Source organism: Hyperolius riggenbachi, chromosome 7 (assembly GCF_040937935.1).
Source record: "Hyperolius riggenbachi isolate aHypRig1 chromosome 7, aHypRig1.pri, whole genome shotgun sequence".
NCBI classification, from domain to species: domain Eukaryota; kingdom Metazoa; phylum Chordata; class Amphibia; order Anura; family Hyperoliidae; genus Hyperolius; species Hyperolius riggenbachi.
The window spans coordinates 120,287,733-120,301,259 of NC_090652.1; the positions used below are offsets into that span (position 1 = coordinate 120,287,733).

At 42.8% G+C, this 13,527-nt stretch overlaps 1 protein-coding gene across 4 annotated transcripts in view; it reads left to right on the forward strand.

Moving 5' to 3' along the window:
- The window catches only part of COX19 (cytochrome c oxidase assembly factor COX19), a 119,873-nt gene extending 113,742 nt beyond the window's left edge, over positions 1–6,131 (forward strand). For all 4 annotated transcript variants that reach the window (XM_068244584.1, XM_068244585.1, XM_068244586.1 and 1 more), the window contains 2 exons: positions 1,379–1,490; positions 5,740–6,131. In XM_068244584.1, coding sequence (XP_068100685.1) covers positions 1,379–1,490; positions 5,740–5,827 — 200 coding nt within the window. In that variant the 3' untranslated portion in view covers positions 5,828–6,131. The remainder of the gene's footprint in view (positions 1–1,378; positions 1,491–5,739) is intronic.
- The last annotated feature ends 7,396 nt before the right edge of the window (positions 6,132–13,527 follow it).

Below are 13,527 nucleotides of genomic sequence, written 5' to 3' on the forward strand. Positions count from 1 at the left end.
AAATGTTCTGCAGTGAGGCATCTGCCAGCAGTAAAGATGTTGCCACCTGTGGTAAATTAGGGGAGGAAAGATTTTAAAGTGTACCTGAGACAAGTCTCAGGTACCATACTTACCCGGCGCTTCCTTAAGCCCATTTAAGGCCGCTTGCCCCTTACCCTCTTCTTGGGTGGCTAAAGTCCCTCGTAATTGATCCAGAAAGCCTGGCCCTTGTCACGCATGCACAGTCAGGCTCGCTCCCGCGGCTGGGGGCGTTCTGCGCAGACGCAGAATGCTCCAGGGGATGGGAGCATGACGGGGAGCCACCTTGCCAGACTGCGCATGCGCGATGAAGCCGGACTCGGCCAGGCTTTCGGGATGAATTACAGGGAACCTGGAGCCACCCAGGGAGATGGCAAGGGACATGCAGCCTTAAAGGGGCTTAAAAGATCACTGTTGTGAAAATCCTAAATGTTTAAATATATGTAAATGCATAAAAATAAGAAGTACATTTTATGCATAAAAATAAGTACATTTCTTCCAGAGTAAAATAAGCCATTCATTACTTTTCTCCTATGTTGCTGTCACTTACGGTAGGTAGTAGAAAATCTGACATTACCGACAGGTTTTGGGCTAGTCCATCTCTCCATAGGGGATTCTCAGCATGGCCTTTATTCTTTATAAAGACACTCTATGAAAAAGGTGTATATAAAGATGCTGGCCAGCCTCCCTGCTCATTGTACACTTTTTTTTGGGCAGTTGGACAGAGCAACTGCCTTTCATTAATTGCTTTTGAAAATAAAGAAAACCCTGAGAACCTCCCATGAGGAGATGGGCTACTCAAAAACCTGTTGGTTCTGTTGAATTTCTACTACTCACTGTAAGTGACTGGAACATAGGAGAAAAGTAATTTATGGCTCATTTTACTCTGGAAGAAATGTACTCCTTATTTTTATGTATTTACATGTATATTAAATTTTTAAGATGTTCACGACAGGTAATCCCCAGGTAAGTATGGAACCTGAAATGCTTCTTTTCTCTGGTCCCCTTTAAAATGGGCAAACATTGACTAAATCATTTTATTAATGAATATGTAAAATATACGGTAAGCAATTTATGGTAAATTCCATTTAGTAAAGTTCCTGTTTGAGATGTCCAGTAATGAAGGGATCATCAGCACAATAACACTGTGACATATGAGCAAGTCCCATAATAATGACATCATTGGGGAAATTGCTTGAATGTTCCTTACATTAGCCAGGGTTGCAGCCCCAGCAACAGGCGTGTTAGCTGAAACATTGCTGTGTTGCTAGCGACAGTCTGCCAGCTAATGCAGCCTTTACACGTTTTTGTTTAGCTTAGTGTAAATGATGTAGTTTAATCTTAGCTGCTTTTCTTGCAGGTGAATGTAAACCGTTCAAGGAGCAGTTCATGAAGTGTTTACGGGATAACTCTTACCAGAGCAACCTATGCAGGGAAGAATCTAAGGAATATTTAGAGTGCAGAATGGAAAGGTCAGTGCATGGTCATGAAGAATAAGAGTGCAGGATTGTTACAAAAACCATGTACTAAAAATGCAATTTTTAAAGGGAACCTGAAGTGAGAGTGATATGGAGGCTGCCATATTTATTTCCTTTCAGGGCCCTTTTCCACTAGCTGCAAATCCACAGCATTTAGTTTGCGATTTGAAAACCGCACTCACTTGACTGAGATCCCGCGGCAAAATCGTTGTGCTCGATTTTTTTCCGCTATTCTCATTCAAGTGATATGCGTTTTTCGAAACACTCTTAGTGAAATAGGTCCCTTAGACCCTAGGTTCTCAACATGTGGTATGCGTACCCCAGGGGGTACTTATGATGGTTCCAGGGGGTACTCGGGCTTGATATACTTAACCAAGAATAACACATTTAGAGTTTTAGAAAATGATAAAACTTATTTAAACAATGCCAAATTAGTATTTTAGCTAATTAAAAGCAAGAGTAAATGCTTGAAAATTGTTTAGAACCAAATCTCATGTACTACGATTAAATATATATTTGTCAAGGGGTACTTGTGATAATGTTTACTCTGCTAGGGGGTACTTGGTGAGTACAGGGTTTTAAAAGGGGTACATAACAATAAGATGTTGAGAAACCCTGCCTTAGACAATGCAAATTGCCTGGCTGTCCCCCTGATCCTATGTCTTTATTACTTTTAGCTTTAGACCTTGAACAAGCCTGAAGATCAGGTGCTCTGACTCAAGTCTGACTGGATTAGGCACATGCTTGTTTTAGGTTTGTGGTTCAGACATTACTGATGCCAAAAGATCAAGAGGATGGCCAGGTAACTGGTATTATTTAAAAATAAATAACTATGGCAGGCTCCATATCACTCTCACCTCTGGTTCACTTTTAGCCCATCTATAGACACAGATCTAAATATAAAAGTTTAGTAATCAAAATTCCTTAAAGAAAACCTGAACTGAAAATTAAAACTCAAAATAAGCATACACAAGTCATACTTACCTCCCGTGTAGTCTACTCCTCAGTGTTTTTCTTCTGTCCCGCGTCCTGTTTGTTCACTGTGATCAAGGGAATTTTCCGTCCTCCATTTTGAAAATGGCCATTGCCCATAACAGCTTTCTGGTCAGCACACAGTTAAACTGTAACATCGCCCACTTGAGCCATAGGGAAACATGGACATTACCTGGTACATCAGTTTTCCTCTCAGCTATAACTGACAGCAACTGATATTTTACTGACAGCAACTGATATTTTACTGACAGCAACTGATATTTTACTGACAGCAACTGATATATTTCAGATCTGACAAAATATTGTCAGAACTGGAAGGGATTATTGTCAGAAGAAAATGGTGAGCTTCTGAGAGGAACTGATGGTGAGGTAACTATGTAATGTTCATTTGAAGTTACCTCATGTGTTTATTTTAAACATTTTTACTCAGTACAGGTTCTCTTTAAAGGGAAGGCTCAGGGGCACTAAAAAAAAATAAAAATCGAAATCCACTTACCTGGGGCTTCCTCCAGCCCGTGGCAGGCCACTCCGCAGGTTCCCGGTGGCCGACCCGACCTAGCCAGGCCGGCGGCCAGGTCAGGCTTCTTCTGCGCTCCATTATGTGTGTCACGCCGGCGCGCTGACGTCATCGGACGTCCTCCGGGCTGTACTGCGCATGCTCCGCAGAAGAATGACGTCCGATGACGTCAGCGCGCCGGCGTGACACGCATAATGGAGCGCAGAAGAAGCCTGACCTGGCCGCCGGCATGGCCAGGTCGGGTCGGCAACCGGAGACCACCGGGAGCCTGCGGAGCGGTGCCGAGGGAACCTCCTGCCTGCCACGGGCTGGAGGAAGCCCCAGGTAAGTGGGTTTCGATTTTTCTTTTTTTTCTCTTTTTTTCAATGGTGTCCCTGAACCTTCCCTTTAAAGTGTACCAGAGACGAACAATTCCCTATAAAATATACATACCTGGGGCTTCCTCCAGCCTGATCGCTCCTACGGCTTCCTCTTCTTCCTCTCCGTTTGCCCGATACTGACCCTGATAAATGCTTCAGTCGGGGCCAGTCGGCGCATGCGCAGTTCGGCCAGGCGTGTGCTTCACTGTCTCATTCACGTTGCCTGGAGCGTTCTGCATCTGCACAGTAGTACGCCGTGAGAGTGATGTTAATGAGGCAGTGGAACAGGAAGTCAAATTTAGCCCTGATTCTTTTGAAAATAAAATACAAAACACATTTAAGGACGTGAACCCACTAGCAGTGCTTTCTAAGCCCCATTTTTTTTTTTTTAAATCATGTAGCTAGCCTAGAGCTAGCTACATGATGCCCCCCTCCCTGCGGCGTCCGGCGTGTACCTCCGATCGCCGCCGGCGCGTACCCACATAAGGATTTCCTTAAGGGCTTCCCCCGTCGCCATGACGACGATCGCGGTGATGTCATCGACGTCGTGACGTCATACGGAGTCCCGATCCACCCCTCAGCGCTGCCTGGCACTAAATGGCCAGGCTGCACAGGGGTCTCGGCGGGGGGGGGGGGGGTAGTTACGCGGCGGGTAGCGGCGCAGAGAGCTGCGGCGATCGGGACCAACACGCAGCAAGCAACGTGCTTGCTGCGTGTTTTAAAAAAAAAAATTGTGAAAATCGGCCTAGTGGGGCCTGAGCGGCGCCCTCCAGCGGTCATGGACAAACTGAGCTCGTCCATACCGCCAAGGAGGTTAAATCACATCCCTTAAGTGGGATCATAAACCTAGCATTACATTAGCAAGAGCTTTTCAAATCACTAGCGCTTAGAAAAGCACTGCTAGTGGGTTCCAGGCCTACCTGGCTGTGCAAACTATCCCTGCTAACTTGAGAGTTCTGTCAAGCTCAAAGCTAATTATTTATTTTTTGTTAAAGGAGTACTGTAAGGGTAAAAATAAAAGTTTAACTTACCTGGGGCTTCTACTGGCCTCCCACAGACGTCCTGTGCCCGTCTTGGGACAAAACGATCATCTGGTCTCCCACCGCGGCTCACTTCCAGATTTTGTGACGTTAATGTCTCAAACTACCGCGCTTCCGCGGTCCTCACTCCCGCTGGCGTCGCCGGGAGCTTCCTGCGCAGGCACAGTATGCGTACTGCACCTGCGCAGGAAGCTCTTGGTGACGTCAGCGGGAGCGAGGACGCGCGCGCAGTACTCTGCGATAGTCACGAAATTCGGAAATGAGCTGCGGCGGGAGACCAGAGGATCGTTTTGTCCCGGCGCGGGCACAGGACGGGTGCCGGTAGAAGTCCTTGGTGAGTTAAACTTTTATTGTTACCCTTACAGTACTCCTTTAAGCTTCATACACACTAGATGAAATGTGGATGGTAATGACCGCATCTGCCAGGAATCAAGCATGTGTACAACGACCCCCACTGCTTCTCAATGCCTCGGCCAGTGATCAGCCTGCCGGATCAATTCTGTCTACAGCATTGTTCTCCCCACTCACTCCGACCACTGTGTGACATCAATCCAGCGTTGCTCCGTTGGCCATCCACCCCCATACAAGAACAGAACATGTTTTTAGCCTCCGAATCGGGGACAGAGGTTAGGAGCAGCGAAGGGAGCAAGGAGAAATGCAGAGGGGGCAGAAGTGATGAGTTGTAGAAGGCGTACAGAGAAAGGCAGAGGAGGACAGAGGAAAAAAGCGGCGGAGGTGGCACGGAGAGATGCAGAGGGGGATAGAGGCAAAGAACAACGGAAAGGGCGCCGATAAATGCAGAGGGGGAAAGAGGCAAGGAGCGGTGGCACGGAGGGAGGCGGGGGGGGGGGGGGGGGACAGAGGCAAGGAACGACGGAAAGGGCACAGAGAGATGCGGAGGTGGACAAAGGTAAATAATGGTGAGGGGTTACAGAGAGATGCGGATGGGGACACAAATCTCAGCTCTGCTTCCCCTCACTACAATTTACTGCAGGTGGGATCTTGGCCACAATCGCTCGGCCATATCAGCAGAAGGGCTTCTGATCCTGTACCCCTTCCCTCCTTCAATGCAGGGCACATGCCACTTGGCAAACTCCCGTGTGCATTTCTGTACAGGTATCCCTATCATCTTATATCTGTGCCCAGCTTGTGGCAGGGGTTTTAAAGTTAGTTATTTATAAGGAGCTAACATACTACACTGCCCATTATGGCAGTGCAGACTAGCTAAGCCCTTACTCACAGCTATCAGAATGTGAACTGTTCCATATGTACCAAATATGTATTCCATTGATGACCTGTTCTCTTTTTTTTTTTATTTTATTTTATTTTTATAGACAGCTAATGGCCAAAGAACCCCTGGAAAAGCTTGGATTCAAGGACATTATAGAGGCTCAAACGACAGAAGAGCAAAACAAGTTATAACATACATTTTTGCATATATGGACTGGAAGGATATTCAATTCCAACCCGCAGAGATATCTGGATATCTCTCCACTCTTGAGGAATATAAGATTGTTTTTTTGTATTTATTAAGTTGGAAGTACTGTATGTACCTCTACATTTATCTGAATGAAGGACTTTCTGTATTGCATCTACAACAGCCAATCAGCTGTTCACCTTTCAATTTTTCTACTGCAGGTGAAGCCTAATAATGGGATTGATGTGATCTGACATATTAACTGCTATCTCCAGATTATCACCAATAAATTGTTTCCTTGTTTTCGTAGTTATTTTGTCTTTATCTTGTGTGTTATATATATTAAGGACAAGAGGCCCTCTAAAGAAATTAATCTGGCTATATACCTAAATAATCAGATCAAGATGTGTACAGTATATAGTCATATATATACATTTTTATTGAACAGCAGAATCACATAACATCATTAAAACCATAAAAGATCATAAAACCCCTCATGTATCTACAATATGTAGATCACCTGTCTAGTACAATACAATTCCATAAAAAGTGCAATCACTGGTTCATATCAATCAGGCAGTAAGCATGAGAAGTGTAATAAATACTTGGGTAAAAAATAGGGCAAAAAATTTTTCAAAAAATGTGCAAAGTTGTGCCAAAAAATGTGCAAGGGATGAAAACAAGTGGCTCTGACCCACTAAAAAGTGCTTAGTGCCTCATTAATCAATCAATAAATAAACAATAAGTGTTATTACAAGTATATTATTACAAAAACCTGTGAAGAAAAGAAGAAGTCATTACAGTTTCCTGAGGGCTGCAGTCCACACCCAGAAAAAAACGGGATATCTGCTGCAATCCACAACAAAGTGCCAATAGTGCAATATTATATAAATGCAATGTGTGTAGGCAGGAACTGGTTTCCAGGTCTCCCGTCTAAAGGCCCATACACACGTCTGATTTTTCCGAACGACTGGTCGTTTGAACGTCCCGTCGTTCAGTCGTCCGCACGCCAAATCAAGCGTGTGTACAGACTGTTGTTCGGGTGATAAGACTTGAGCGATCCGCCCGGCGACCGTCTGTACACACGCCCGATTTGGCTTGCGGACGACTGGACGTTCAAACGATCTGTCGTTCGGAAAAATCAGACGTGTGTATGGGCCTTATGTGCATAAAAGTAACACCGTTGCAAAATAGTAGTGGTACCAATAATGCCTGTAAAAAGATAATCTGCCTGAGAGAATGTTTACTTGTTAGTCAAAGGACCAGGCGTGGGGATGCTGCCTTACGCGCTCGCAGACTCCAATCTGCTTCAATCGAGGCTAGTTTGTGTTGTGAGCCTCGCTGTTTAAATATGGATCTGGTGACGTGGGTGGGGATCCTCTATTCAAAGTACGTGGCCACGTACTAGACTCATTCCAAAACAGCGCAAGGTATCTGCGCCGATGGTATGGTCTTGATGGGAGACTGGGCGGGGTTGTGTTGCGTGGACACGGTTGGTTGTTTGCGTCAATGACGTATAGTACTGTCACCGCATGCGACTAAAACGTTGCATGCAAATGACTAAATAACAGCGTGCGTCCATAGGGTCGCACGTAACAGTGCCTCTGAATGGCGCTGCGTTCCAGTCGCACCACAGTACGTCATCATGCGTTCCAAAAGGCCGGCTCACCATGTCTTCCATTTTCACCTATCCCTATATAAATACCCATATATGCAATAAAACATGGTTAATCACATAAAATCTGTATATACATAATTGCATCAAAAATAACATAATTTATATATACATGAATGCAACAAAGACCCTAACATTTTTGGACACATTTATATAGATTCTTAGTTCTTGATATTCTGTTGCCATCTGGTGGTGGAGGCTGGAAGTGCATCTTCAGATTTTTCTTTGTCTAGAGAAAAAATTCTTTAATACAATTTTTTTTTTCCCAGTAGAGACCATCTTTTATTAACAAATATTATATTGTTCTTTTAAATAATTCCTGGGGGTCTGCTACTCAAACAGTCCCCCAGGGAATATATTGAAAACAGAGGTGCCAGACAGATCAAAAACCCCAACCTCAGTGCAAATATTACATACACTGTGTAGGGGGAAGTGTACCACTCAGGACTGCCCAAATCGAAAAGATACAATGAGCAGTTATGGAGAAACCATCTGCTACTCACTTGCAGATGTGTGGCCACTGTACTTACTTTCAGTGACCACATGAATACCTGTAAACTATTGCGTGTAACACACTCCATACATAACATAATATACTTACCCATAATTTCTTATCGCCGCTCATTCATTTCTCATTAGTTCTAAGTGAGGCAACATGTATATAGAGAGAAACACATTTTGATCATTTCAAAAAACAACTGTAATTATAATCCTCGTTTAATCCCCATGGTTTTTGGGTCTGAAGTTCATGTATCCATCTAAGTTCTTTCCTTAGCAATATGAAACATGATATATTGCCCCCTCTTTCACTATTTTTTACATGCTGGATCCCCATAAATTTCCATCCTTTTAGATCACCATTGTGATGTTCAAGGGCGTATTCTGCTACTGAGGTTAAAGAGAATCTGTACTCTAATATTCTTACTATAAAAAGCATACCATTCTATTCATTATTTTCTCCTGTGCCCCTCTGTGCTGTTTCTGCCACTCTCTGCTGCAATCCTGGCTTGTAATTAACAGTTTTAGGCAGTGTTTACAAACAAACTAACCAGCTTCTAATAGGCTCAGCTAAGCATAGTGTGTGAGTCATTCACAGTGTGCAGGGGGCCTGCAGAGGGTGTGTATCGCTTCTACCAATCACAAGCAGCCCTGCACATTCCACACAATCAATCCTTAGCCCGACAAACAGGACAGAGGAAAGATACATTGATTTATTACAGAGACAGAGCAGTTAGGAAAGACTGCAGTAAGCCAGAGCAGATTAGAACAGGCATAGGAACTTATAGGATAGAAGAACTAAGGCTGAAAAATTTGTTACAGAGTCTCTTTAAGGTCTTGTCCTCTTGCCTATCTCTCTCTGCCAATCTCACTGTTGAAATGTGTTTCTGTAACCAAAGTTTTAATTGGTTTTTGGTTTGTCCAATGTATTGCTTATGGCAAGGACACTCCAACAGACATATCACTCCCTTCGTTTGACAATTAATGAAATCTCTGATTTCATATGTCTTACCTGTTTTGGTACTTTGGAATGTCTTGCTGGTAATCATCCATGGGCACACGGAGCAAGTTCCGCATCTGTGACTTCCTTTCAAGTGTGATATTCTGGTCTCTCTGGAAAAATGACTTTGGCTTAAGATGTTTTTTAGGGTAGGAGCAGTTTGGCTGTTATGCTTGGATGAGTGGTAATGCATTTCTTAAGAACCGCATCATTTTGTAAAATGTTCCAATGTTTATTCAGCACTCCATGGATCTCGTTCCATGCATCGTTATATGGTGTAACAAATCGTGTTATATTTTGATTTTTGGTTTAGTAATCAGAAGTTCTTCTCTGGGTGTTGCTCTTGCCCTTCTTATTGCTTTTTCAAGGCACTTCCTGGGATAACCTCTCTGCTGGAATCTTCCTTTTATCTTCCTACTTTCTGCTTCAAATGCATCCATTGTTGAACAGTTTCTTTTAAGGCATATAAATTGGCCTGTTGGAATGTTTACCTTCAAGTTCCTTGTGTGGTGGGAGTCAAAACTCAGGAGACTATTGGTTGCTGTGGGTTTCCTATAAATAGTAGTCTGTAAGTTGCCATGCTCACCCTTCTGTATCCTCAAATCCAGAAATTCCATCTCACTCTCAGATATATTATAGGTTAGTTTAATATTCAAATCGTTAGTATTGAGAATACCCAGATTATCTTTTACAGGCATTATTGGTACCACTACTATTTTGCAACGGTGTTACTTTTATGCACTTAGACGGGGGACCTGGAAACCGGCTCCTGCCTACACACATTGCATTTATATAATATTGCACTATTGCCACTTTGTTGTGGATTGCAGCACATATCCCGGTTTTTCTGGGTGTGGACTGCAGCCCGCGACCCTCAGGAAACTGTAATAACTTCTCCTTTTCTTCACAGGTTTTTGTAATAATATACTTGTAATAACACTTATTGTTTTATTAATTGATTAATGAGGCACTAAGCACTTTTTAGTGGGTCAGAGCCACTTGTTTTCATCCCTTGCACATTTTTTGGCACAACTTTGCACATTTTTGGGCAAAGTATTTACACTTCTTATGCTTACTGTCTGATTGATATGAACCAGTGATTGCAGATACATGGGTTTTTTTTATGATCTTTTATGGTTTTAATGATGTTATGTGATTCTGCTGTTCAATAAAAATGTATATATGACTATATACACATCTTGATCTGATTATTTAGATATATAGCCAGATTAATTTCTTTAGAGGGCCTCTTGTCCTTAATATAGTCAATTTGGTTCAGCCCTGCAGTGATGAAACTGTGATTATTCTAATGCTTGCATGTGTAAGATAGTTTATGATAGTTTATGTTGTGTGTTGACATGGACCAAAAGAAAACTAAATCTAAATTCTACTGTCCAGTGGGGCAGAATTTTCTGACCCCGCACTGGAAGATTTTAGAAAGATCTAATAAACTATTTTCTTTGCAGTTGCGTAAATCAAGTATTTACAAAGTATTGTGAATTATTTTTTCTTCAAAATTCAGTCTATTAGATTTTATCTTTTTAGAAACATCCAACATGACACATATTTTATTACCACTAGTTTTGCAGAGATCTCAATTGTTTATCTTCAGTTGTAAAAGAGCATATATTTGAAAGAGGCGCCTAATAATTTGGGTGCCAGACAATGCTAACCGAATATCTAGTAATGTTATTGATTAGTCTACTATCGCCTCACCTAACCTATGCCTCATGCTGATCTTCCTCTATCTAAACCTTAACCCCCCTGGCAGTATGATTAATTCCAGATTTTAGGGTCTTTTTAAACTGTTTCAGAACCCAAAATCAGGAAAAAAAAATCATGCTGCCAAAATGCCTGCAGCAGCCACTGCTCTCTCATTCACCTCCCTGGGTTCCAGTGCTGCAATTTTACCTCCGTCCTCTGGGTGGTGCTGTAACTCTGGTGAGATCGATGACGGCGATCTCACCAGAGTGATTCAGAGCCTCGGAGGACAGGAAGAACGGCTACCGACCTCTGGATACCCCAGGAGGTGAGTAAAAACACCTGCTGCGCACTATACTCTGCATAGAGCTCCCAGCAGCTAGCCCAAGTGTAGCTCGGGATTACCGCCAGGGAGATTAAGGTGGCCATACATCTGCCGATTTTGCAGCTGATGGACAAATTATCAAATTGAATTAAAGTCAGTGCATGCATGATCAATGTATTGATTGGACATGCTGAGAGGTCTCAAGCTGACCTTGTAGATCGGGTGCATGGTGGTAACTGCGTGCGATAACACAATGGACAAACGTGACGGAACCCCCAGCCATTGTTCCCCCTGGTGCCTGTGCATTGAAATATCTCACCTGTCCACTGCCATCGCAAGTCCACCAGCTCTTCCTCCACATTATTCAGGTTCCAGGTGGCTTTTGCATACAGCACTGGGACGCATGTGCCATCACGCTCGCACCGCATGCTATGTGCTGCAGTCACAAGGGACACAAATGCGGAAGAAGAGCAGGTGGACTCGCGGTGGCATCGGACAGGTGGGATATTTAAATGCACAGGCAATGTGGGGCAAATATAACATTAGGGGGATAGCAACTTTGGCGGCGTTGCAAGGCCGATTCCCAAAATATTTTATGCTGAAATTAATAGGGAATCGGCCTTCAGTGTATGGGCAGCCAACCTATCTCTCTCTGATCAGAGAGATCTGTATCTTGGTCATCTGCCCATATATCGCTATGTATGGGCACCTTAACCACTTGAGGACCTAGGGCTTTACCCCCCTTAAGGACCGGCCACTTTTGTTTCCATTCAGACCACTGCAGCTTTCACGGTTTATTGCTCGCTCATACAACCTACCACCTAATTGAATTTTGGCTCCTTTTCTTGTCACTAATAAAGCTTTCTTTTGGTGCTATTTGATTGCTCCTGCGGTTTTTACTTTTTATTATATTCATCAAAAAAGACATGAATTTTGGCAAAAAAATGATTTTTTTAACTTTCTGTGCTGACATTTTTCAAATAAAGTAAAATTTCTGTATACATGCAGCGCGAAAAATGTGGACAAACATGTTTTTGATAAAAAAAAACCCATTCAGCCTATATTTATTGGTTTGGGTAAAAGTTATAGCGTTTACAAACTATGGTGCAAAAAGTGAATTTTCCCATTTTCAAGCATCTATGACTTTTCTGACCGCCTGTCATGTTTCATGAAGGGCTAGAATTCCAGGATAGTATAAATACCCCCCAAATGACCCCATTTTGGAAAGAAGACATCCCAAAGTATTCACTGAGAGGCATAGTGAGTTCATAGAAGATATTATTTTTTGTCACAAGTAAGCGGAAAATGACAAAAAAGTGACAAAAAAAAAAGTTTCCATTTCTTCTAACTTGCACCAAAAAAAAATGAAATCTGCCATGGACTCACCATGCCCCTCTCTGAATACCTTGAAGTGTCTACTTTCCAAAATGGGGTCATTTGTGGGGTGTGTTTACTGTCCTCACATTTTGGGGGGTGCTAATTTGTAAGCACCCCTGTAAAGCCTAAAGGTGCTCATTGGACTTTGGGCCACTTAGCGCAGTTAGGGTGCAAAAAAGTGCCACACATGTGGTATTGCCGTACTCAGTAGAAGTAGTATAATGTGTTTTGGGGTGTATTTTTACACATACCAATGCTGGGTGGGAGAAATCTCTCTGTAAATGACAATTTTTTTATTTTTTTTACACACAATTGTCCATTTACAGAGATCTTTCTCCCACTCAGCATGGGTATGTGTAAAAATACACCCCAAAACACATTATACTACTTCTCCTGAGTACGGCGATACCACATGTGTGGCACTTTTTTGCACCCTAACTGCGCTAAGGGGCCCAAAGTCCAATGAGTACCTTTAGGATTTCACAGGTCATTTTCAGACATTTGTTTTCAAGACTACTCCTCACGGTTTAGGGCCCCAAAATGCCAGGACAGTATAGGAACCCCACAAATGACCCCATTTTAGAAAGAAGACACCCCAAGGTATTCCGTTAGTAGTACGGTGAGTTCATAGAAGATTTTATTTTTTGTCACAAGTTAGCGGAAAATGATACTTTCTGAAAAAAAACAATAAAAATCAATTTCCGCTAACTTGTGACAAAAAATAAAATCTTCTATGAACTCACCGTACTACTAACAGAATACCTTGGGGTGTCTTCTTTCTAAAATGGATTCATTTGTGGGGTTCCTATACTGTCCTGGCATTTTAGGGGCCCTAAACCGTGAGGAGTAGTCTTGAAACAAAATTTCTCAAAATGACCTGTGAAATCCTAAAGGTACTCATTGGACTTTGGGCCCCTTAGCGCAGTTAGGGTGCAAAAAAGTGCCACACATGTGGTATCGCCGTACTCGGGAGAAGTAGTACAATGTGTTTTGGGGTGTATTTTTACACATACCCATGCTGGGTGGGAGAAATATCTCTGTAAATGACAATTGTTTGATTTTTTTTACACACAATTGTCCATTTACAGAGAGATTTCTCCCACCCAGCATGGGTATGTGTAAAAATACA